General features: G+C 52.8%; 1 protein-coding gene across 1 annotated transcript in view; it reads right to left on the reverse strand.

The window, feature by feature from the left end:
• Positions 1 to 3,650: 3,650 nt before the first annotated feature.
• Positions 3,651 to 26,597, reverse strand: part of CRISPLD2 (cysteine rich secretory protein LCCL domain containing 2) — a 62,666-nt gene continuing 39,719 nt past the window's right edge. The window contains exons 12-15 of the mRNA XM_045772774.2: positions 25,823 to 25,895; positions 23,590 to 23,665; positions 16,736 to 16,869; positions 3,651 to 6,194 (exon numbers count right to left, since the gene is read on the reverse strand). Coding sequence (XP_045628730.1) covers positions 6,140 to 6,194; positions 16,736 to 16,869; positions 23,590 to 23,665; positions 25,823 to 25,895 — 338 coding nt within the window. The 3' untranslated portion in view covers positions 3,651 to 6,139. The remainder of the gene's footprint in view (positions 6,195 to 16,735; positions 16,870 to 23,589; positions 23,666 to 25,822; positions 25,896 to 26,597) is intronic.

Below are 26,597 nucleotides of genomic sequence, written 5' to 3' on the forward strand. Positions count from 1 at the left end.
TGGTAGAGCCGGGATTTGCATCCAGACCTGCTGGCTCCAGGTTCCTCTCCTGCCCCTCAGAAGTGTCGTATCAAAGGTTCAAGCCAAGAGAAGCTGAAGAGGAAAAAGGGGATAGAGCACAGACAAAACACTGAAGCCACACCACTCAGCAATCCCGGGAGCACTGCTCTGATGGAGAAAAGCCGCAAAAGGGCTTGAGCAAAATCCCAAAGAGGGAGCAGCGGTGTCTCCACCAGCAAGGTGTCCAGGGAGATAAGATGCCCAAAAGCTGCTGTCACTCAGCCTGCAGGATATAGGTTTCTACCTGTTGGGAGTGGGTTGAATAGCATCCCCCTAAATTCATGACCTCCTGGAATCCCAAAATGTGATCTTATTTTGAAATAGGGTTTTTGCAGATACAATTAGTTAAGGACCTTGAGATGGACTCATCCTGGGTTTAGGGCGACCCTAAATCCAGTGACTGGGAGAAAGCCATGTGAAGATGGGGCAGAGATGGGAGGGATGTGCTCACAAGCCAAGGAATGTCTGCAGCCACTAGAACCAGAAGAGTCAAGGAAGGATTCTCCTCCAGAGCCTTGAGAGGGGGTGCAGCCCTGCCAACACCCAGAGTGCAGATTTATGGCCTCTAGAATTGTGAAAGAACAACCTTCAGTTGTTTAAGCCACCAGATTCGTGGTCATTTGTTACGGTGGCCCCCGGAAATTAATGCACCTATGATAAGTTCCCAGGAGGGCTGCACCTTGCCTGCTCAAGGCCCCTCCCCTCCTTCTCCCTCAGTAAGACCCCCTTTCCAGGTAGAGTTGCAATGTGCACAGTAAAAATTACACGTATCTCCAAACTCCTTTATGGCTGGGAGTGGCTGTGGAACCCAATCCAGACCAATGGGGTGTAAGTAGAGATTTACTGGCCAAGACCTCTGGGAAAGCTATTTCTTTCATTGTTTTTCTAAGTCACAGACTCAGAGGGTTCTACTTCCCGTAATGGCGGAGCAGCTATAACCCAACCAACCATTCTATACATGGAGACCATAATCCCCAGGAAAAATATAAAATACAACTAGCTCCCTGATGCTTATCGAGAGAAGCAGACAGCTGGAAATGTGGGAGTCAATATTGGAGGAAAGAGGATAGCACTGCAGGAGTCTCACACATTCTTCAACTTTTTGCATGAAGACAGCGCAGTCAGCACCATGCAGGTTTGAGTAGACGTCTACTAAGAGCCTGAAGTCTTAAAGACCCAGAGGCCATAGCAGCTAGAGAGGAGAGGGGAAGCTCCAGAAAGGAGAGAGCCGCAGGAGGGGAATGTCCAAGTCTCTCGCTGACCCTTGAACCGATCATGCACAGAGCAGACTCCCACAGAGCAGCGAAGGCCAACAAACCCGAATGACTTCAGCTGCTGGCCACTGTGTTCAGAATTTGAGTCCAGACAAGTAAATTTCCTGCTCAAAGCATAACCATCTAGTCTCCATGATGCATCAACACAATGTCCAAGATACAATCCGAAATTACTAGACATACAAAAAAGTGTTTTTAAAATGTCTATACTTGGGGCTCCTGGGTGGCACAGTCATTAAGCGTCTGCCTTCGGCTCAGGGTGTGATCCCAGACTTCTGGAATCGAGCCCCGCATCAGGCTTCTCCACTAGGAGCCTGCTTCTTCCTCTCCCACTCCCCCTGCTTGTGTTCCCTCTCCCGCTGGCTGTAACTCTCTCTGTCAAATAAATAAAATCTTTAAAAAAAAATAAAATAAAATGTCCATACTCAAGAGAAGGGATCAGCAAACGATGCCTTGAAGGCTGGCCATCTGCTTTAAAAAATGAAATTTTATGGGTGCCTGGGTGGCTCTCTTCGTTAAGCCTCCAGCTCTTGGATTCAGCTCAGGACATGAACTCAGGGTCATGAGATCAAGCCCTGTGTTGGGCTCCATGCTGGCTGTGGAGCCTGCTTAAGATTCTTACTCTCCCCCCCCCCAACCCCCCACCACTTGCACTCTCTCTCTAAAAAAAAAAAAAGAAGAAGAAGAAGTTTTACTGGACCACACTCATGGTCATCCACTTACACCTACCTATGGCTGCATTCACACTACAACCACACAACTGAGGCGTCGTGACTGAGATGCTACGGCTCACAATCCTAAAATATTTCCTGGTTGGGTCCTTTAAGAAAATGTGTGCCAACTCTTGCTCAAGAGAAAAGGCAATCCATGGTGAGTGATCCCACAATGACTCAGATAGGAATTAGCTGACATATCTATGCTGAAGTCATAAAGGAAAATATCTTCAAAATAAATGAAAAATTTCATGGAGAATTAGAAAATTAGGAAAAGAACCAGATGGACACTCTAGGATGGAAAAAGATTGTATGTGAAATAAAAGGGACAGAACCAGCTACAGGAGGAAGAGGCTGCAGATCTGGGGTGGGGGTGGCAGGGGAGGGTCCCCAATGCCCTGTAGGGGGAGCTGCCAACAGGGTCATTTCCGTGGACTTGACCATGCACTTGTCAGAAACCAGCATGCACCAGACAGCAGTCATTATCCAATGTCCATGATTTTTGCAATCCAGCTGCACGAGTGCTCATGTAATATTTTTAAATCAACGTTTTCAAAGCCTAGATCTACACATTACAGAGGAAAGCTACCCCCAACGTCAACGGAAAGAACATAAACGGGGGGGCTGAGAACACAAAGCAGAAGCACTGACAGTGAGACGTAAAGATCAGCCAAGTCACCCAAACCCCCCCACAGCTACAGCATTTTGGGACACATGGGGACACATGACGGCAATCACCAAAAGGGGCTGGTGTCTCCTGCGCCCCAAGTTCCAACGTGGAAGTCCTGACTCCCAACATGACTGTATTTGGAGACGGGACCTCTAAGGGGTTAACCGATTCAGGTTAAATGGGCTCATAAGGGTGAGGCCTTGACCCAGTAGGACTAGGGGTGCTCGCCCAGAGTCCAGGACTCAGGGAGAAGGTGGTCGTCCGCAAGTGGGGAGTGAGGCCTTGGGAGAGACCAACCCTGCTGCCACCTTGATCTCGGACTCCCAGCCTCCAGAACTGGGAGGGACTAATGAAATCTCTGTTGTGGAAGCCGCCAGGTGTGAGGTGCTTGGTTGCGGGCGCCCGAGCAGAACCCTAGCTGACACACACGGTGTGCTCTTGGGGACCAGCAGCACTCACGTCTCTAGGAGCTCGTGAGAAATGCAGGCTCTAGGGCTCCAGCCCAGAGCCACTGGACCAGAATCTGCACTTTTTTTTTTAAAGAGAGAGAGAGAGAGAGTTGAGCAGGGGAGGGGCAGAGGAAGAGGGAGAGAGACAGAGAGAGAGACAGAATCTCAAGCAGACTCCACGCCCAGCACAGAGTCTGGCGCGGGGCTGCAGCTCACGACCCTGCGATCATGATCTGAGCTGACATCAAGAGTCAGATGCTCAAATGACTGAGGCACCCGGGCGCCCCCAGAATGTGTATTTTGATAAGACCCCCGCCCCTACCCCATCCACACGTAGTCTGCACACTTGAAGCGACATCTCTTCATCTCTTCCTGCTTATCAGGTGGAGGTTTCCAGAAAATACTGCAGCGGTTAGCATCTCCCCTTCTCGGTGTGACGTTTCCAGTAGAAGTGCCGAAAACAAAACAGCGAAGAGCCTTCGAGGGAGGTCTTAAACATTTTATTTCACAAACTTCAGATTTGTCCAGAAAAGATACGTCATGGAAACACTTCAGAGATCAAACCAGTTTTATTGAAACAACAGCAACGTGGTCCCTGTTCATGCAAAGCACACACACAAAATTTACAATACACTTTTGTACATAGGAAGTAGTAAAATACATCATTTTTCATAGAAAAAAGCACACATGTAAGCTGCGGGCTGAGTGAGCCTACAGACAACATAAAAAATCAGAACATGATAGGGCAGAAATCTGCAGGAAGCGAGAACTTTTCATTTTGGGGGCAGGAGACCCAGAAACACCGCTCACCTGATTTGTCATCTTTCTATGTGGGTTGCGTGCCGACGGCACGACAGGTCCTACTAGCACACAAAATGAGAGGTGGTCTCTGATTATAGGGGCTTAGATTTTGTGGCCTTGTTTCCATTTTCAGAAGAAAAATGGTTCCAGTTGCAAGTTGATGGTGAGTACGGAGAGGAGAGAGTCCCGGCTCCGGGCGAGGGCTGCCGCTCCCGTTAGGCCGGCGGGTTACTGAAGCGGCCAGCAACCAGGGGACTCGAGTCGAACGAGGGGGTCCGCTCACACCAGACGTTACAGATTCTCGCTTGGGAAGGATGCTTCTGGGAAGAGCCCCTGGACGGTCACGAATTCTAAAAACCCCAGGCCTGCAGTCCCAACAAAGCCACGGGCCACAGAAGGCTAGTGGCAGAGCAGAGGCTGAGGAAGCAAGCGTCCAGCAACACAACACCTAGAATCCAGAAGTTTCCAAGTACTCAGATCTTTGGGCTATAACTAGACACATAACTGACAGGCTGACCAAATTCTTGTGCTCTGACGTTTGGGGTTGAATCGTCAAAACCTACGAATTACTACGAGCTCACAGTGCTCTGCTGATTTCAGCCGCGTGGAGCTAAGGGTCGTACTGCTCTTACCCAATTCCTGACGGTGCAGGAGGGAAGCTATTGACCTCCTGCGTGTGCACGAACGAGGGATGCTGTCCACAACACACCAGCTTACTTCCCCAGGTAGACTTCCTCGTCCGGACCGTCTTAGTTTTGCTTTGTTTGGTTTGGTTTTTTTAAACCGTCTGCTAGTTCCTTTGCCTTTGACATATTTCAGTGGAGGGTAAATTCGAATGTAAACCCGGCAGTCACCAAAGTGACAGATCGGGCAGCCTGGTGGCAGAGGGCGGGATTTTACCTTCTGCAAAGCAATGCTATTTACAAAAAGGTATTTTATTTCACTGCGGCTTTTTGGTCTGGGCTCCTGAAGAACTTTTATAAAGTGGGACCCAGAGAGCACCGCGCTCCTCAGAGCCCGAGGAGCATTTGGCAAGACTTGTTCCACAAAAACAGGAAGAGAAATCCTTCTAGAGTGTTACCATCTCTTGCTATTACACCGCAGGGTGGTTTCATAACCACAAACTGTTCCTCTTCCCAGAGCTGCTAACCTGGGCGAGGAATGTACTCAGGAATCCATTCCTCCCACTGCTAAAAACTAGGTCATCCGATGCACGGGGACTCTGCGTATTTCATTGTCGCTTTTTAAAAGCAGCAACAAAACAGCCCTCCTTTGGCTGCTCGTAGACACCTCAGTGGAACCAACAGACATTAAGAGTTTAAAAAAAAAAAGTGGGTTGCAAACAGAACCGCCTGCAAAGCAAAGACCTGGGCGGGTACGGGGATGCATAAACCAGTCTGGGCTGGGCCAGGAGCCGCGCGGGGAGGCGGCAAAGGAAGGATCCTGGTTCATTTGTCCTCAAGGAGACCAAAGGTCACGGCAGCAAACAGACGGGCCACGTGGACAAAGGGAACAACAAAGACAAGATAAATCTCTGGAGTTACTGTGGAACTCTAAATAAACCAGCACTGCTGTCTACAGAACCAGCCTGCGGGAGGTGGGGGGGGGGGCAGGCAAGGACGGCGGGTGCCAGGGCGGGGCCCGGGCCTCGCTCCCCGAGCCCCCTGGTTCCAGCCCATGTGTCTGACCAGCAAACATGAAACCCATTTTTCTCCATTGGTAGGGACGGACTGTGTTTTCAGTTTTTTAAATAACCACCTTCTACTCCACTCCTGGAACTTGCCTTTCGGGCGCTCACTCTGCCTCTTCCAGCCCCTGCATGCCTCCTGGCCATCTCTGCGGGCCTGGACCCCTCTCCCCGCCCACGGAGGAGCCCCAGGGAGGCGCGACACCTTGGTGACTGTCCGTGCAAGGAGGGCACGCAGATAGAGACCCCCGGCCTCAGCAGGACCAGTCACTAGCTGTCCAGCCAGGACCCCAAGGATGCTGTTTCTCCACGTGGTTCGAGACAAAGGCAGAAAGGGTGAGACACTGGACGCCATTCAAAGGAAGTTTCCTGCCTCTCTATATCCCCAGCCCAACCACCCCCCCCCAAAGACAAAATCAAAATAAAAAGCAAAACCCCGAAGCCCTCTTGAAGACGCATGCCCCCTTCTCCCCGGCACTGGAAATTCACTGCCTGACGGCAAAGATTCGGAAGGCCTTTCCGTCTCGAGGGGTCTTCAAGCTGAAAAAGAAGACATGGGGCACATTACTCAAAGATGGGGAGGGCCTTCTACACAGACTCGCTCTGGGAAGGGAGAGCAGGGTGCCCCCAGCCCCGCGACAGAAGAATCGAGGCCAGGGGGCCCTTCCCTGCAGCTGCAGGGAACACAGCTCCTGCCCTGGGGCCAGGAACAGCTGGCAAATTCCATTCTCTTTGCGAACGGGTCGGGTCTGAATCTAGGTCAGGCAGGGCTGTGAAGTTCTTTGAACTCCGGGATTCGCTGGCCCCAGTCTGTCTGAACTGAGCGTACCCTCCGAGACCTCTGCCCGGGTGCTGGCTGTCACCCGTCGCCCTCCACGGTGGCCATCTGGCTGAGCCGCGGTTACTGAAACAGAGCATACCGATGAGGCCAGGACGCCGTGCGGAACACTGTGCAAAAGCTCGGTATACACGCCTTTTTACCTTCTTCGTGAGGTGGGTGCCGTTAGTGACCTTGTTTTGCAGGTGAGAAAACAGAGGCAGTAGACAGCAAGGACTTACCCAAGGTCACATAGCTACCCAAGATCACACAGCTAGTAACAGTCACCTTCTCAAGGCCAGAGTTAAATCCTCCAGCTAATTGAAGGCTTTAAAAAAAAAAAAAAAACAGCTCTACTGACGGGCGCCTGGGTGGCTCAGCTGGTTAAGCCATGGACTCCTGATTTCGGCTCAGGTCATGATCTCAGAGTTGTGGGATCAAGTCCCGCATCAGGCTCCACGCTCAGCATGGAGTCGCATGAGATTCTCTTTCTCGCGCCCTCTGCCCCTCCCCCACGTGCATACTCTCTAAATATATACATACATAAATACATAAAAATTAAGAAACCTCAGCTCTACATGCCATGAAACTCACTCTTTTTTACGTGTATGATTCAGTGATGTTTAGTGACTTTATAGGGTTGTTCAATCACCTCTGCAAACCAGTTTTAGGTGATCATTATCACCCCAAAACATCGTTCATGCCCAGTTTTAATCAGTTCCCTTCCCACTGGCCCCGGCACCTTCTGTCTGCAGATGTGCCTGTCCTGGGCATCTCACGTGAGTGGGATCACACGCTACGTGGCCTGTGAGCCTGGCTTCCGCTCAGCACGGTGGTTCTGAGGCTCACCCCACGTGGTGGGGCTCTCCGTACTTCCCTCCTTTTTATGGCTGAATGATCGTCCATCATAGGGATAGGCCACGTTTTCTTTCCCCATCCCCCAGCTGACAGGTACATAGGGTCTCTCCACTTTGGGCATCTGTGAAAAATGCTGCTGGGAACGTTTGTGGGCACAGGCTTACATGGACACGCTTTTCTTTTGGATAAATAGTGGCAATGCTGGGTCCATGTGTGAAATGTATGCTCGCCTTTTTAAAAAAGCTGTCAAACCGTTTTCCAAAGCAGCTGTCCCATCTTACTGCCCCACCGGCAGCACGTGAGGGGCTTGCAGGGGCTCCGTGTCCTCGCCAGCCCCTGCTGCGAGGCGACGGCTTGCGGTGCGCTGCTGTGGACGAAGAGCTTCCCCGTGCTTTGTATTTCGTGGCACAGTACCCTATTGCATTAATGTGTCCCACCAGAGCTAACTGGGTCCCACGCACGGAGCTCTAGCGGCTCCATGCCAACGATGCTACGGAGCCCAGCCTCGTCCTCGGGACTTTCTGCACTCGTACGAGAGCACCTGCGGGTCAGCTCCGAGGGGTGGAGTGGCTGGGTCGCAGCTTGCCAGACTGCCCTGCGCGAGGGCTCCACCAATTCACAAGTCCTATCAACAACGTGTGAGGCAGCCGGTCCGGCTCACAAGCTCGCCAGCCCAGCGTGGTATCCAGCTTTTGGTGCTCAGCCATTCAAAAGTAGGGCATGGCAGCCACACAGAGTTTTAACTTGCATTTTGCTCATTACGAATGAGTTTGAGCATAAGATTAACAGCCGAGCCGTGATTTAAGCATGATTCCTGTAGAGTCTCTCCTGCAGCGGAAAGTGCCAGACCAGACAGATGGCCTTTGCCCTCTCAGACTGCTTGGTGAGGGCAGCAATCCTCGGGAAGCAGGCTGCTTGGAATTCCTGGTTGTTTTCCCCTCTCCCCATGGCAGCTCCGTGCTTTTGGCTACCCTGGGACTGAACTTTTGAAACGTGTATCAGATGGGAGCACTTGGCGAGATGGGGCTGTGAGCAAAAGCCAGGAGTCCAGACAGAGCAGAATGCTGGGCCGCCAGCCTCCATGCCAGCAGCTCCCCACCAGACTGCGGACGGAGAGAGTGGCCGTGCCGGTTACCCCGGCTGCCCTGCTGGTTTCTGGAAAGCTCAGGTTCCAGGGCCCTCCTCAGGCCTCTGGGCTGCAAGATTTCCCCAGATTTTCTGCCCAAATGAACAGTCTGGGAGAACCACCCAGAGCCGCAAGGTTCTCGCCTATTCCTCATGGTGGGCAAGCCACTCTGGGGAAAACAGCAAGGTTTGTGTCTTTGACTTACTGCCGTGAATTCTATAGATGAGGCAGTGGTTTCTCCCCATGACAGGGCCCCAAACAGCCCAGGGACAAGAGGGCCATTCAGGCTGTTGTCCGGACAAGTGCCCCAAGGTTCCTGGACGCCTTGCCTGGATTACCAATCCCCCCTGAACAGCCCATCTACCTCGGAGGCAAAAGCAGACCCTGCTGGAGGTGGGGTGTATTTCTTAACACATCAGACCAGCGTGCTGATGTGCCCGGGGTGTCGAGGTGACTGCTGTCGGGCTCATCCACTGTCTCAGGCGGAGAATTCCTCCGGGTTTGGGCCACTCAAAAAAGCCTTTGGGTGGGCCCCCATTCGTCTGTGCCTCAAATGCCAACCGAGCCCCAGTCCTGCCGGCTGAGTTGGCGGCTGTGCGTGTTTGATGAAGAGTGGGTGTGACTGGTACATTGTAAGCTAGCCTTCCCACCCTCCATTCCTAAACCTTGCCCTCCGATCCCGATTCTCTCCTGGCTTAGTTGTAACTCCCACACACAGAGGAAGGGAGTGCCAGTTGGCACAGCATTTCTGGGCAATTTTTATAAAATGCATTGAACCATTTTAATAAATGGTTTAAATAATTTTCATAGAATTGAAAAAAATCCCTCAGTGAGTTCTGAACAAATTTCTGAACTCAGCAATTTGTCTGTCATTCAGCCGGTGTGCAGCTGAACACCTACTATGTGCCCAGCCCTGGGCTGCACACTGGGGATGGGGTTAACAGAACTGATAACGTCCTTGCTTTCACGGACCTTAGACTGGGGGTGGGCGGTAACAGCCAAACGTGAGTATGAGATCTCAGAGAGTGACGGGTCCTGGGAGTAAAATCGCACAGGGAAATGGGACCGGAGCAGGGCAGGGGTGAGGGATGCAGAGTCATGGGACCGGAGCAGGGCAGGGGTGAGGGATGCAGAGTCCCTCAGAGTCCCATGCAGAGTCATGGGACTGAGCAGTGTGGGGAGGCAGCAGCTGTGTCAGGCTGAATGACAAGGGGACCCACAGGAAACATGGCAGCTGGGGGGGGGGCAGTGGATTCAGGGTCAGGTGACAATGGGTACAAAGGCCCTGGTCTCAGTGCGGCCCCGGAATGGAGAGGCCAGCGAGTGAAGGGTCACGAGGAGGAACAAGGCATCGAGAGGGTGGAGGGATGGGCAAGGGTTGCATCAGCTGTGACCTTGCGTGGTGAGGGGAGGCGCTTTCATTCTTGACACCAAGGAAGCCACTGGCGGCAGACCTAACCCCGAGCGAGACGCGCTGACCTGCGGAGAGAGGTGGTCTGGCACGGTGACCAATCCACTAAAAGGAAGTTATCTTAAGAAACTTCCGGGAAAGTACACGGGCTTGTGCAAAGATGTTCTCTGCTGTATTGTTTATCACACCAAAGCGAAAGGAAACAGCCCAGATGTCTGTCGAGGGGTGGTCTGTCCACACAAGGGTAAAGGGTGCAGCCACTGAAATCATGGGTGGCTACATGGGACGGGGCTTGGGATCACATCCAAGCGGTTACTGACTGAAAGAGGCAGTTAACCTAACAATACAGGGAGTCTGGTCCCTTTTAGGTAAACAAGAAAGGTGTTTGTGAACAGAAAAAAATCTGGAAGGAAACGCACCAGAATGTTTGCACCGGGTGTGGGATTTTCAGTGATAGTAATCTCTTAAAATTATTTTCTTAAAATTTCTTAAAATTAAGATTTTAATCTCTTAAGACGAATTTCTTAAAATTATTTTAAAATTAAAATTATTTTAAAATTAAAATTATTTCTTGAGGTTTCTCTAATTTTAAAAAGAAGAAAAGGAAGGAAGGGAGGGAGGGAGGAAGCGAGAGCCCACACAAGAGTCCCTTGCAGAGCTGGGGGGAGCCCGCAACGGCCGGGAAGCCTCCGGGGGCCCGTCCAGCTGACTGGAGCACACGGAGCGCAGGGAGCTCATCGGTTGGGGCTGAGCTGTGACGAGGGCTCTCCGGGAAACGTCCAATGTCTGCAGCGTCTCAGCCCTGGCGAGGGGTTCGCGGCCTTCTGCCGGCCACTCCCCTTGCCCTCGGCAGGAATGCACCCCTGGGAGCCGGCATCTCTGCTCACCCCTCCTGCCTGCCAGATGCCACCTAGGTCCTTACATCACCTCACCCCATGCACCCCTCGAGGCCACCCCACGAGATCTCTAAGTTCTCGCTGCTTACAGAAAGGGAACCAAGTCTCTGAGCGATGACGCGATTTGCCCCAAATCGAACCCCTGTTCCAGATGCGGACCCCGGTGTGTCCAAGCCCCTAACCATCATCCTGAGCAGTCGGGCTGTGGTTGCACCATCTCTGAGGGCGACACTGGCCCACCCCAGGTCCCGGTGGGAGGGGGAGGTCGCAGGCCCACAAGGCACCGCCAACACTGGACTCCATCCTGAAGCTGCCGGCGAAGATCACTGAGGGAGGGGCCGACGGCCACTTGGCGCCAGGCCGCACAGACCACAATGACAGCACATACAGCAGCTCCCAGTACGGGCGGCCTGTCCCGGGAGGGACTGCGGGCTTGCCCACGAGCCGGTGGCTCACTCCATGGAGTCACGGAACCCAGCGTCAAATGACTGCAGGAAAGGCACACTTGACTGCCGCCCTGGCTCTTCCAGGGTGCGATTTCTTTATTATTAAGAAATACCATTTCTAGGGGCGCATGGGTGGCTCAGTCGGTTAAGCGTCTGCCTTCGGCTCAGGTCATGATTGCAGGGTCCGGGGATGGAGCCCTGCATGTGGCTCTCTGCTCAGCAGGGAATCTGCTTCTCCCTGTCTCTCCCTTTGCTTGTGCTTTCTCTCTCTCTGACAAATAAATTTTTTAAAAAATAAAAAGAAATATCGTCTTTATGTATCTGTGTCCATATACGTATCGACACATGCTGATACGTACGTGCGTACAGGTGTTTGCATGCTGTCTAGGCTGGCGCTTGTACTCAGCAGGAGCTCGATGGCCCTGAGCTGCAAACATCGCCCTTCCTACGCACTTTAAACCCCGTTCTCCCCTCAGGGAAAGGACGGCGTGCCGGGCACGGGGTGGGTCCACGCTCAGTGATGAATGCACTATCCCCACAAAAGCCCAAACCCCGTTGAAAGGGCTTGTGGGGGACTCTTACTTTCTACTTCCTAGAATTAGTATTTAAATAATAAGTATGTATTTCTTTTGTAATAAATGCTTTTAAAGATAGACACGAGGCACCCTCACACTGAAGCCTACCCCGGCTCCTCCTGGGCAGGGCCTGGCCCCAGGCTCTGGGACCTCCTGCGGTGGGGAGTCACGTGTGCTGGTGAAGAGCATGGGTGCTGGGCTAGGCAGCCTGGATCCAGTCAAGGCTCTGTGGCTTGCTGGCCGGGTGACCTTGAACAAGTCACTTACCCCTCTGTGCCTCCCTTTCCTTACTGATGCAGTGGGGCTAACCGGGGTCCTCACCTCATGGGGCTGTTGGGGGGATTCGATGAGCTACTGTGTGTACAGACCTTAGAGGCTGGGGAGGGGGAAACCCACCCATTTGCACAGCAGAGGGGACCTGATGCCCAGCCTTGGTCCAGCCGGCTCGGGGGAGGGGGCAGAGCTCATGACATCCGGACACAACAGCCTAATCGTTTCTGCTTCTCGGAGTCTCTCGACACACGGAGAGATTTTCAGACCCCAGCCCTTAGGAGCCCCAGAGCTGGGCTGCCCGACACAGCAGCCAAGCCGGCACGGTGGCTGCTTGGGCACCTGAGCTGGGACTCGCCCAACCTGAGAGGGGCTGCGTGTGCACCATACACACCAGGTCTCCAAGACCTTATTTATAAAAAAATGAAAGCGTGTTTCTTATCAGTAACTTTCTATTAATATGCATTAAAATGATAATATTTCAATCCACACTGAATTCAATCAAATATATTCTAAATTTTCCCTTTTTCTTACTTGTTACTGTGTCTACTAGAAACTTTAGAATCCCGTGTGGCTCACAGTTAAGTGTGTGCTGGACGTGCCCCAGGAGGTCACTCCCTGGCACACAGAAGCTGCCCCACAAACACGACACGAATAGTTCACTTTCAGATGAAAGTCCATCCACATAGATACCATCTACCATGGGTTACGTTTGCTAAAACCAAGTGACCGAGAATGCTATCTGTCATCGTGGTACATTTCCCAATCTCCTTGTGCAATCGGTCTTTAAAAAATGCCCCTGGTCTAGGAAAAATTCCTGAACCAATATTCATCCAGATGTCGAGCTTCTTTACGAGAACACTCCGGCAAACCCCGGTCCCAGCGTCAAAAGCTCTTCCTGACACCTTTCCTTTCCTCTGCTATCCTTTGCGGGCATGTGTGTGAGACAGAAGATTCCTGTCCTCCCACAGCATCCCCTCGTCTTTCAAAACCCTCAGGAAATCCTCTTCCAGAAAAAGACCACTGTTAACCCAAAGCCACTCCACAGCAGAACTGACTTTTGGCCCATGTGCTGAGAATTCTGCTCAGAAGGCTTTTGTCTGCTTGCTTGCTTGCTTGCAGGATTCCCTAAATTTAGAATGAGTTTGCTGTGCACAGGTCTGGGAGCGTCCCACATCCACAACTCCCTTGGGACTGACTGGGCCCACTTGGGTACCAGCAGACGTGGGGGACAGAGCCACCCTCCAGCCCCAGGCTTGGTTCCCACAGCCCCTAATGGGAACAGACTCCGGGGAGATGTCTCCGTCCTGGTCCCTGTGCACTGGGCTGCTGAGGTCCCACCTAAACAAGGGGTGGGTGGGGCATGGCTGGAGCCATGTCTCCGAGGAGCCTCCAGACCGTGAGAGGGGGCCCTGTCTCATGTGCTCGGCTGCCTGCACCTCCCTCCCGGTGATGCCCGGGGCCCTATGGCTGCAGTGGTCATTTCTCTTGTCATCTCTGCCCCCACTGGATGACACGCCCCACATGGGTGGAGATCAGGCTGCGTGTTCCCTGCTGGGTCCGCGTGCCTGGCACATTGCGCGGGCTCGCCACACGTATGAGCCCTGATGGGTGAGTGAGCATTGGAAGGACGGCTGCAAGGATGAAAGCGTGAGCTCCTGCAAAGTGCTTTCCCCCTTGTCCCGAAAGACAATCCACAGAGGCTCTTACATGCAGGTTGTTTGGCCTTGTGTGCAAGACCCACGGCGCCTTGAGGTGTGTGACGGACCTTATAAGTGATATCGTAGCCACGAGGGCCCGGATTCATCGGGCACCTACAGTGAGCCGTGGGGAAGTGCGTGGCACACACTATCGCAGTGATCCTCACGGCAACCGCGTGACAGAGGAGGGAGTGAAGCTTGGGGACACTGCCTGCCCAAGGACACCCAGGGGCGAGCAGGGGAGCAGGGTCCCAAATGCCATCGGACCCCCGTGCCCTCCTGGTCTAGCCTGTTCTGCGTGTGCAGGGTGGACTCTGCAACCGCCGATGGGCGCTGACACCCCATAAGAATAAGCCTGAATCGCAAAGTATCAGATTCCCACACAGTGCCTGCGTGTGCCACGGATGCGACACCCTCACGTCATCGTCCCACGTGCACCAGGACCCCTGCGAGTCGTGTTCACGCAGATTGCAGAGCCCAGTCCCTGAGCTTCCGACTCCGCAGGTCTGGGGAGGGCCCGAGAATCTGCTTTTCTAGCAAGCTCCCCGCCGATCTGGATTCTCCTGGTCTGTGGGGGCCGGTCTGAAACCCACCGCCTTACCGCTACCCCAGGGGGTACGTGTTACCACCTTCCCCTTTATAGGTGGGGAAACTGAGTCACAAGAGAGCAAGTCCAAGGAGGAAGGGAAGCAGGGTCCCAACTCTGGAGATGCTGCAGAGACTCCCCAGACCCTTTCTGAACGGTGCAGAGGGCAGCAGCCACTCCTAGACCCGGGAAAGCCTGCCTGGAAGATATTTATGATGATGATGGCGATTCCGGGCGGGCCCCTCAGGGAGAGAGAAAGAACGACGGGTCTCGGGGGGCGGGGAGGGTGACAGTGGGAAAGAAGCCACTCTGGGGACCTGTCTCGGACACACACCTGCGGGGGCCACACAGTAAGCCGCGTGGCTGCCCTCGGGGAACGGCTGAGATGTCCTCGGGGATGAGCTGGGGAGCGAGCACAGAGGCCGGCCCACCACGCTTCTCAGCAAGACCGTTTCCTCCGCGAGGGGCACAGAGAGCTCAACAGAGTGGTGTCCTGGGACTTCTTTCCAGCCTGGCCAGGAAATTCCACCTAATCAGCTGCCTCGTTTCCCTCCCATTAAATCAATGGAATTTCCCTTCATTAAGCTTTTCCCAAACAAAGGTTGCCCACGCTGAAGGAGAAGACGCAGAAACCGTTCGCTGCAGCGTCGGGGCTCAGGGCAGAGGTCCCATGCGGCCCCTGGGGGGATCTGCGCGCCATTCCACAGCGTCTCCATGAGAGGCGCCGTCCTGACGCCCCCAGGCAGCCGGGGAGGATGGGGGGGCCACGAAAGCCTAAGCGTCCGGGGCCTGGCACGTTTTGTGTTCTTGATTTTATGTTCCTTTTCGAAAGAAGACCCCTCAAATATAAAATTTCGGCACACCCCTCTCAGCTCAATTGTGTCCCCCCGACCCCATTCCCATGTTTGAGTCCCAACCCCCAACGCCTCAGAATGGGACTGTCTTTGGAGAGGGTCTCTGAAGGGATAGTGAAGTTAGAAATGAGGTCACGAGCATGGACCCCGATCCAGTCTGACCAGTGTTAGAACAACGGGTTAGGACACAGATGCGCACAGAGGGAAGGCCGTGTCAGGACATGGGGAGAAGGCGGCCATCTACACACCCAGAACAGGGGCCTCAGGAGGGAGGCCCCCCAGCCCACACCTTGATCTGGGACTTCCAGCCTCCAGCACTGCGAGGAAATAAACATCTGCGGTATAGGCCCCCCGCCATCTGTGTACCTCACCCCAGCAGCCCTAGGAACAAATACACCCCCAACAGGGATCTGCCCAGGGGAAGGCAAGGCATCAGACCCATTTCACAGATATAGGAACTGAGGCTCGGGAAAGGCTGGTGCCTTGTGTGAGGTCACGGGGGGACTGGGGCCTGGGCCCCTGGGCTGCGAGGGCTGTGACGCGCTTCCACGGACAACAGGGACACAGGCAAAGGTGAACAGCATGTGCCGGAAGATGAGCTGGCAGCCTGAGGCCGCCCTAGGGCCCCTTCTGAAGAACATTCTGGAAAGGCATTCCCAAAGCCTCAGATGTTTGCACGGTCTTAGATCTAGGAATGTCAGTTCCAGGGATTTCTGGAAACAAGCATTGGCATGTGCAGACATTCCCCTGTGAGGAGGGTCATCATGGGGACGATCGCCCCCCAGGATGGAAAAGTGCTGGGCTGGCCAACCAGGAAGCGAGGTGCGGTGGGCCCGCCCGATGCGACTGTGGGGGTCACCAGCAGGGACCTGGGCGTGGATTTAGGAGCAGCCTTGACGATCTAGTCAGTGAAAATGCAGAGTACTGAGCTCCGCTCTACGGAGGGCCTATTGCTCTCAGCTACGTGACAGCCGCTGGATTAATCCCCCAGCAATCTGTGAGGCGACACCAATGCTGTGCCCATATCACAGGTGAGAACAGAGGCACAAGGACTCAGGCGGCTGCCTCACGGGCACAGAGCTGCTGAGAAGCAGAGCTTAGTCTGTTGGGCCCCAGACCCTCTGCTCTCACTTCCATAACGGACGCAACTGTACTGTCATTAGCTACAGAGAACCGCTACGCTACTGTAATTTGATCCCATCTGTCTTCTTTGCATACATGCAAAGTAAAAGGACCAGAGGGAGATACACCCCAAGTGTCACGGTAACTCCCCAGGTGACAGCTTACGGACGATTGGTTTTTTTTAGGGGGGCTTATGGGATGCTTCTAAACCTTCTACAAAAACATTGTCATAGAAAAAAGTTCTTATTTTTAAAACAGAAAAGAAGAGAAAAGAAGAGGCTCGTCTTGGGTATTCTGGTGAGAATGAGCACAAGCCTGCCCGAGTTCTACTCCCAAGGTCAAGGTCACTGGCTTCCCTCCCAGGTGCTCCAGGGGCACCCTTGGAGGGCCTTGGGTGTCACGAGCCGAACGCCGTCCTACCTTACAGACTGGACGCCGTTCCTGAGCGAGCCCACGTAGATCTTCTTCTTATCCACGGGCATCACGTCCACGTAACCCCCGCTCTCGTTCTGGATGACTCCCGCGTGCACAGCCGTCTTGCAGATGCTTGAACTCTGAAAGTGCGAGGAGAGCCCTGATCAGTACTTGGTGCCTGGTTGGACGGGGTGGGGTGTCGATCAAGTTACCCCTAGGAAACACCCATCCCCCTTGATTCCTTAGGGGTCTCTCCAGAGACACCTGGCCTCCCTCATTCGTTCACGCATTCATTCATTCAGCAAGTATTTTCTGAGCGCCTACTGGGTGCCAGGCACTGTGCTACATGCGGGAAAAGTCAGCAGGGAACAGGACACAGACTCTGCCATCGTGTAGGTGAGGGAGCCTGACAAGGAAACAAATACACAGAAAAGCAATTCTGCCTGTGAAGAAAATAAAACCAACTCTTGAGATAAAATGACTGGGTGGAGACACTCTTAGAAGAGTTAATCCAGGAAGACTGCTCTTGGGGTGACATTTGAGCTTAGATTTGGATGACGAAAAGCAATGGGCCACCGCCTAGGAGTATCTCTGGGAAGAGCATCCCAGGCAGAGGGGATGGCCTATGCAAAGGCCCTGGGGTACAAGTGAACTTGTCATGTTCCAGGAACAGAAAGAGGGCCAGGGTGGCTGGAATAGAGAGTCAGGTGGAGTGTGGTGGGACAGAAGGGAGAGGTGAACGGAGTCTATCCCGTGGGGGCTGTGAGGACCATGGGGGGAGTTTAGGCTTATCCTAGGGGCCAAGGGAGCCACTGGCTTTCAAGGAGGGGCAGGGTGTGCTGTTTTCCAAAGTTGTCAAGTAGTCTAATTCCTGGGTAATAAACCCTTGAGTTAAATTTTCACTGGGGTCTTTACTTATCCAGCAGAAAAATGATCCTCAGGGTGGAATGTCTGAGACTAATTAATCACCATTTCTTAAACTGGGGAGATTCATTCAGGGGCGGGGTGGCTGGTCCTTACTCGCCCTGATCGGCTGACTCAGAGTCGCCCCCAACGAGGGCTAGGTGATTCGAGGCACACTCAAGGTGAAGCACCATGCGGGTGACCCTCTCCTGCCACTTCTAGGATCCTGTCATCCAGCCTGGGGTGAAAATCCAGCCCTGGCCTTGGCAGGGGGTGTCGGTCTTCACCGCAACCCAGCTTTACATGGTGAGGGTGCCCAGCCCCCTGTGGGGGAAGCCCGGATTCAGCAATTTAAACACTGGTCAGGCAATTGTCCCAAACGGCCGGGGCTGCATACATGGGCCGCGCCGATCCGCGTGCAGGGTCAGCAGCCTCCTTCCCCGTGGGCAGACCTAACGCTGGCTCTGAGCTTCTTCAGCGCCAGGCCCTGGGCTGACCGCCTCTGGCTGGGGATCTCCCTTCTTCCTCCAACAGGATGGGTCAGTACCGCCATTCCCATTCCACCGGCCAGAATGCGTGGGTTTGGTGAGATTCAAGAACGTGGCCAGGGCCGCGCAGACAGCGGCTTAGCAGAGATTCCAGCCAAGGCCCGGCTGAGGGCAGAGTCTGTGCTTCTGTGCCCAGCAGAGTCACAGCTCCGAAGACGTCCACATCCCCACTTCCGAGCCCGTGACTGCGTGAGCTCACGTGGCCAAAGGACGCCGCAGAAGGGACCGAGGTCAGGACTCTGAGGAGGAGACGAGCCCAGAGTCATCACAAGGGCCCTTCTGAGAGGGAGGTGGGAGGGGCAGAGGCAGAGAGACGGTGCCCCCGCGCTGGCTTTGCAGACGGAGGGGGGCCGCAAATAGGGACTGTGGGCGGCTTCTGGAAAGTGGGAAAGGCGCGAAAACACAGGTGCTCCTTGGGGGGTCCTCCAGAAGGAACAAAGCTCTGCCAAGAGCCTGACCTGTGCCTGGGGGGGCTGTGCTGGGCTTGTGAGCTCCAGACCATGAGAGAGCAAGCCCATGAAGTGACTCAGTCCGTGGTCGTTATTACAGCAGCTGTAAGAGACCCATACAGCTTCTGATCCCTGCCTTATGACCAGAATGTTCCATTGATTTGGTCCCGTAAGTGTGACGACTTCCAAATATTCAGCAACCAGAGTCAGCAGGAGAATGGCCCCCGAGACGTCGAGAACATGTGCAGCCAGGCTGATGGAGCCAGCTGCCCAGTCCAGCTCAGCACACTGACAACCTCAAGTCAGACCGACGTGTGCAGGGCAGAAGGACTGACTCCAGTCCTGCCTTCATGCATGACCTAGTGACTGCGACTGTGACCGTCCGCAGGGCTCAGCCTGCAGACTCCGTGTGTGTCGAGGGTGGACGGGGGACGGTGCTTTGTGCAGGGAGTGGAGGCGAGGCCACCGTGGACCATGACCCCAAGGTTGCAAACACCACCAGGCGATGGTCACTCAGCAGGAGCAGGCGGCCTGGGCTTGGCTGTCTCTCCAAGGCCAACTGTCTGTACAGTTCCTGGGACCCCATAATCACCTGTGGGGTGACTCAGATCCCAACCACTGGTTAGCCCAGCCGGCACCTCCTTTGTGAAGAGAGTAGGCTGGTGAAGAAGAATTGTGTAGGATTCTGCTTCCACGGGGCATCGAGTCCACACGCCAAACTGCCCTTTGAATGGGACAAGCAACCCATCGAGCAGGTTCTTAACACCAGACAGGAGGGAAAGGATTCAAGTGGGCTCTTTGGAAATCCCGATTTGAAATCTCACACGTTGGGAGCCCCGGGCAGTCCCTCTCAGGGACCCCCTCCAGGTGGTGATTTCCTGCCCCCTTCCTTCAAAACCAGGTCCTGCCCGAGAAGCTGCTGGTTTCGCATCAGAAGAAATCTGCTTCTCAGCAGCAGAGGCCTCCCTGCCGGGCCCCTGGAAGGGCGTCGTGCTGTGGGAAGGGCAGAGCCTGAGAGCCCAAGCGAACGCTCACACTGGGGACTTGAGAACGGGAGGGCGTGCTTTCCGGGACTGAGTCGCTGGAGTCACGGAAGGCCAGGTGTGACCCTGTGCCCACACATCTTTTCTCCTTCAACAAACAAACGGACGAGGAGAGGGCTGCTTAGCGAAGTTGGCTCTGGGGGTCTTGGGGGCCCCAGAGTTACAGGTCAACCAGAACTTCCCTGATTGCAGAGCCAAATGTGGGAAACCCCAGGGAAGCAGGGACAGCTGGTCACCTTGTCTGCACAAAGAAGCCTTTTAATTATCCCCCCAGAAAAAGGATCTGTAAGTTTCCAGTTCTCCAAAGGGTTTGTGCCCCCCAAAGATTAGGAAGTGACGCAGCTGCAGCCACCTCCGAGAGAGACAGGGAGACCTCAGGATTCCTCTAAACGCACTGTTGGGGCGGCGAGCTGTGCGAGCACCAGCGTGCTTGCTGTTCTCACCGGCAGGCTTCTCTTCTGTCTCTCCGGCTACTGCTCACTCCGCTGACCGAGTTAACCAGACGTGAGGCCTGGGGCCACTTTGGCCGCAGCACCCAGAGGGACCCGAGCCCGTTTCCTGCAGGCCCCGCCCGGGAGGCGCAGTCTCCGGACTAAACGCCGCCAAGCAGTGGTGCGCTCTGGTTTTGCGCCTTCTGGGACAGTCCTTTGCCTCCGGTCCCCGGAGGATTTCTGGACGCCGGTGGTACAGAAGTTTTCTGTGATAACATCAAGCTGTGGGCCGTGAGTATGAAAACCTCACACAGACAGCCAGATCGTTCTCAGGATATCGGCACGGCTATCGTCCATTATCAACACACGCCTCTTTCAAGCAACCGCAACGTTGGGCAAACCCTGTCTTCCCTGCCTCTCCCTTCCTCTCCCTGCCTCTGACAGGTCTCCTCCCATGAAGCAAGCTTCCACAAAGATACAGGTGGTCCACTTTCTCTTCTTAGGGCCTGAGCAACATGGATTTATTAACAGCTGTCAACAGCAGAAATCTGGTCTGAGAGAGGCTGGAGCCCATCCTGCCTCCACCACTTGTCTGCTAGGTGGCCTTGAATGATGTGTTTTAACCCCAAAAGCCCCCACTTTCTCAATACAAAGGGGGGGTCATCATAGGTAACACTTTCGAGCATTTACCAAGACAGGCGCTGTTCTATGGGTTTCCCGTGCAGTGATGGAGCAATCTCTCAATAACCCTGAGAGGCAGGTATTATTATCCTCTCTTAGCAAATGAGTAGAACGAGGTTCTGGGAGGTTAAATGACTTGCCCCAAATCATTCAGCTGGCTAACAGCAGAGCCAGGACTGCCCCCCGGCCCCGAGCCAGAAAGCTGCCCACTATTCCTCATGGGACAGTAAGGGCCTACGAGCACTATATCTGGAAGACGCAACAAACTCAGGGGTTGAACGCAGGCTTGCTGCAGGCAGCGCTCAGATGCTAGTTAGTAAGACAAGCGGCACCACCACAATCATCACTGTCACTGTCACCATTATCGGAAACGCTCAAGGGACTGTCGTCCCGGAACAGCAGCATCAACATCATCTGGGAACTTGTTAGAAATGCAGATTCTCTGGCTCGACTCCAGACTCACTGAGTCAGAAAGGCTGGGGTGGGGCCCAGAAATCTGTTTGAACGAGCCCTCTGGGGGATTCTGATGTGTGCCCAAGTGTGAGAACTTATCCAGCCGCCGAGGGAGACACGGAGGACAGATAAGAAAACCGAGGCTCAGAGTAGGAGAAAGGCTCACCCACAATCACACAACCGGGTCTTCGACTCGCATCTTGGGACCCAGACTTTGCTCTTTGGGCTACACGCTGCTGCTTCTCCTGCCTGCAGCTCACCACGAAGGGAGGGGGCTGCCAAGTAATGCACTCCCCGTGAGCAGGCAGGAATGGCAGCACTATTAGGCCCTTCGAAGATCTGGAGACAACTCTCCCAAAATAAATCTCTTAGCTAAACAGACATTTTCCAAAAGCCATCGTCATTTCCCAGAATACAGAGTGACCTAGATACCAAGGCCAGAAAAGAACCTCTGAGATGGACAGAACTCCCTTCCTTCTCTCCTTACTCCTCCCCTCTCCTCTCCCTGTCTCCCCTCTCTTCTTCTCTTTCTTTCTCCTTCCTTCTTTTATTTTTGGAAGAGCTTAATATTTAAACATTAACTAATGTAGTATCTACATTTATTTATTCCTTCAACAGACATTAATTGAACGATCATTATGTGCCAAGTCCTGTGCAAGCACTGTGGTTCCAAAAGCTCAAAACCCTAGTTAACAAGTTAAAGACTACATCCAGGTCTTCACTCCCATGCCCATTCATATCAGTATAATTATGGGTGCAGGTAATTCAAGCAAGGCAGGATAGGGTAGGGAAAGAACAGAACCTAAAGTAAGACATAACCTCGTGGCATCTCACCTTGCCTGTGTATTAGCTGTGTGATTTGGGGGCAGGTTATTCTAAGCCTCGCTTTGCTTTTCTATAAGATGGGGACAACAATACCTAGAAATGGTGTTTTTAAAGCACCTAAAACATAGTAAAAGATAGTTTTATGTTATCATTAATTTTCATCAAGTGCCCCTTGCATTTCCAACCTTTAAAAAAAAGCTTTATATGTTTAGCTGCTATGTTGTTTGGTGCATACAGATTTGATCTCTGACCTTCATAAACTATACCTTTTGTGCCACTGCACAATGAATTGTGTTGTCCCATTCAGTATGTTTAACCTTAAATTCCACTTTATCAGATAGCAATATTGCCATTCCTGCTTTGTTGTTTCTCTGTATTTGGTTAGAATCACATGGCCTACCCCTTTATTTTTAAGTGATTTTAAAATCAAAGTCTCTGTCTTTTAATATCAGACTTTGGCTCAAACATTTAGTATAGCAATTGATATACATTATTTTACTCCAAACTTTTAAAACTCAATTTTGGCTGCGTGGCTTCCGAGAAGAAAAATACTCACTTAAAGAGGAAAGAAAAAAGATGCGGGAATAAAAAAGGTTAGCCATGAAGGTTTCCTTGACTTTACAGAACTTAGTGACCTCAGATTTACAGGAATCTGGAACAAATGAAGTAGACGGAGGCCAAGATGGAGGTGGTGGGTGGGAGAGAACAATTAAAATGAAGATGGAAAAAAGCTGAGTAAAAATGTTAGCTGGGGATGGGTGGTGCTGATCTAATCAGGAAATGTTAGGTCTCAAAGATTCCTTGGACTAGAAAATCCCAGCTGGCTCATTCTGCAGAGAGGTAAGAAACTCGGCAAGAAGATCACACAGCCTGGTGGGCAGGGCTGACCACATTCCCATCCTTTGGGACATCAGGTCCCTCAACCCTGCGCAACTAGAAGGAACAGACGACGTACTGGAAGATTCACTCAGAAAAATCAGGCTAAAGCTTCCTTGCTAAAGTTAGTAAGGAAATGTGGAAGAACAGACTCTTATGTGATAAGAGTGATTATGAACAAGTCGTCAATTAGTGTAATTTGTATTTCCTTCTGTGTGCTTTTAGCTAAGTGGGGACAGAGCCAAAAAAGAAATGCAGTGAGTAGAGTGAACCAGTTCTATAAATGCATCAGGAGAGCTGGAAAGATGATTAAATAGCTGGGGAAATTAAGTGTGAAGTATGTGATACCTAAAAGCCTTCACATTAAAAATGCACGTGAATGGGGAAGCAGGATTCAATTGACCAAACCATCAAAACATTTGCACACAATGAGGTCCACCTGCAGCCGAATTCAAAAGCACACACCACTGGAAGTACTAATATGACCACACAGGGGGAAACCAGGGCAGTGTTCGCAGAAAGAAGGGATCTAAATTTAGCTCCAAGCACAGGAATGAGATCTCAGGTTTCTGGTATCCAGACCTTGGAACGTGATTGCTAAGATCTTAGCATGCTTTGAGAGGCGGTCACTGAAAATGCCGGCATACTCACGTCTGCATAGATGTTAGTTCCAAACACAGAAGCCCAGTAGGATGGCTCGTCTTTGCAGTGTGCTGGACAATGAACTCTAGAAAACCAGAAACATGTGTGTGATGGTTATGGTCAGCAGAAAACAAAAGTTCTTGAGAAGCAGCTGGCCTTCCCTGTTTGAATTTCAAGATTTAACTGCTTACACAGGAAAGGAAACTACCATACAGTTTACTCTTTAAGAAAAAAAAAATACCTCTCCCACCCTAGCAGGGGTAAAGGTATTTTCCCTCTTCGTAAACACTGCATATAGAATTTTCAAACTCCATACAAAAGAGACATGCAGAAACAACAAGGTGAAAGAGAATAAATACGGAAGAGAGGTGAATATGGGATTTTAAGAGATTGTACCTTCCTTTCTTGGGTGTTGGCCAATTCATATCATGGGTACATTATGAAGATTATAATCAATAGACTTTGTTAAAGGCCACTTCCCTGTGTGAGGGAGGAAAGGGTGGAGGGCCCTCACCTCAGTGAGTCAGACTATTCCAGGGAGGGGGCGCTGATAACCTGAGGCGGAAGGGGTTAGATCACCACCGGGTCAGTCACCACAGCCCTACTGTAGGCACAGAGGATAAGGAGAGCACCTCAAACTGGAAGGGCGCGGGCCCTAGGTGGTGTGAGAGATTCAAACTGGGAAAAAGCATGAACTCCACTTAAGAAAATGTTTTTTGCTTTTATCTGGAACAGTACACCATATTGCTGGAACCAAGATGGCGGCCGGAAACCATCTGGCCCCAAGACAGACAAGATTCTGGCAGGGGAGAGAGCCAGGCAAAGGCATCGGGAAGTTAAAACAGTCTGGGGGGGGGGGCAGGGGATAGGGGTGGGTGGAGAGAAGGAGGATGTATGAGATTTTAAAAAAGAAAAAAGAATTTGGGCAAGAAAATTCTGTCCTACTTTTTCTAGAAGGGCAGGTCAGAAACCTGTATTTTCTATACTTGCACAATGTCAAGGTTTTTTTGTTGTTGTTCATTTGTGTTTTCTGAGATAATTTCCTTCCGCTTCTCTTTAAGATTTGGGTTAACTATTAACATTTAATAAAAGGTTGTCATCCCTGACTGAACATTCAAAGGGGATCAGCGGTGGTGGCGGTGGCACTGGGAGCCCGTGAGAAAGCCCCAAGGGGAATGTGAGCCGCAGTGAGGAGGAGCCGGAATCCCCGCCCTGTGTCTTCTCCCTCACCTGCACCCTCCTGGGGCTCTTCTCTGCTCACACCTCGGGGGTGTTCACATGTTAGTTTTAAGGTCAGTCTTTTGGAAAATCCATAGGCCTCGAGCCCCAGGGGCGGGGTTCACAGCTTCCAAGAGGATTCTTTAGAAGCAAGTATTGCCAAATGTTACTTTAGGTCATGATGCATCATCCCCCCAAAATCAGCCAATTAAGGTTTGGGTAGACGCATACAGAATCTATTCCTTCGACTGTGGCCCATGCACAGACTAGACCCCGCCCAGCGACCCGAGAGAAGACCACCGACAGGCTCGCAGCGCCGATGGATCTCAGGAGCATTACGCAGACGGAGAGAAGCCAGACACGAAAGTCTACATGTTATGACAGCTCCGTTCACGTGAAATGCTAGAAAAGGCAAAATGACAGTGACAGAATGTAGACCAGCGGTTGGCAGGGACGTGGGTGGGAGGTAGAGGGACAGGGTGACTCGAGGCAACTTTCTGGCACGACGGACCCTCGATTGTGGCAGTGGCGGCACGACGGGGCACATGTGTCAAGACATGTCAAATTGCATACTTAACGGTGGGTGGACGTTATCACGTTACACCTCAGAAAAACTGGGGTATAATGAGCTGGTTCTAAAGTGACCCACAGAGGAAGTGCAAGAATCAGGAAGCTGATTTCAAGGGGACAAGTGGCACCCTGAAGCCCCTAATAGGGCAATGCCCCGCTGGGCCACTCCCTGAGACTCAGATCTCAGTGGCCTGGGCAGGGCCCCGGGAATCCGTCCTGTTGACGCCCCTCAGACAATCCCACCCCGCAGCCAGGGCTGAGAACCAGGGGTCTCGGGGAGCGGTCCGGCGGGTCTGACTCTGAGCACAGAGCAGTCGGTTTTCTGGGTGTCCGCACAAAAGGGCCACACCTAGAACTCGGTCATGCTTTGCTCCTTGAGATGACCCCTAACCCAGCACGATGCCTCCTTCTCTCGGCCCCTGTGTTTGTAAAACTAGATGCCAGCAAGCCTCACCTGGGGCAGTGGGTCCCCGCCTTCTCGAACGGGCAGAGCTGAGCAACAGTGGTGTAACAGTCCAGGTCCTGCACTGGGGACAGAAACACGGCGGGAAACGGTCAGGTCGTTGGCAAGCCTGGGTCTCAGGCCTCCAGCCTGTGAGATGGCCCTTCGGACAAGGGGCTCATGGGACCCTCAAATGGAGGTGGAACGAGAAGCCAGCAGGTGCCAAGCCCTAGCGCTGCGGGCACACCACCTCGGGCCCCTCAAGGGACGAGACGCCCCGTGGCCTGAGTGTGTCTACAGCTTAGGGGTGTTTTCACCCTCAGTAGTTTCTCCATAGGACCCACGATACCTTTCATTTGCTCCCCTACCTTATCCTCACAGCAGGTCTTATTCTAATTACGCAGAGGAGGAAGCAGAGGCCCAAAGGCCAGAGACCAGCCTGGGTCTGCACGGGACATGGTGGGAGGCCGGGTTTCTGATTCTGAGTCTAGAGCTCTTCTTCAAGGTCACTTGTTTTTAACAACAGAGGTAAGAAAGTGGCTCTGACACTGGCCACCTCTCGCCTCTGAGAGAGTGTCCTCAGCAGTCCAGGGCTTGGCAAACTTTTCCTAAAGGGCCAGAGGCTAAATATTTCTGTCTCTGTGGCTCTACGGACTATGTTGCAACCACTCGGCTCTGTTGCTGTAGCAAACACCGCTATAGCAGACGTGTACATGAATGGGCGCGACTGTGTGCTGATAAAACTTTATTTACAAAGACAGACGGCAGCAAGGTTTGCCCCTGAGGG

Source organism: Ursus americanus, chromosome 21, assembly GCF_024610735.1.
Source record: "Ursus americanus isolate L20-20 chromosome 21, mUrsAme1.1.p, whole genome shotgun sequence".
Lineage (NCBI taxonomy): Eukaryota > Metazoa > Chordata > Mammalia > Carnivora > Ursidae > Ursus > Ursus americanus.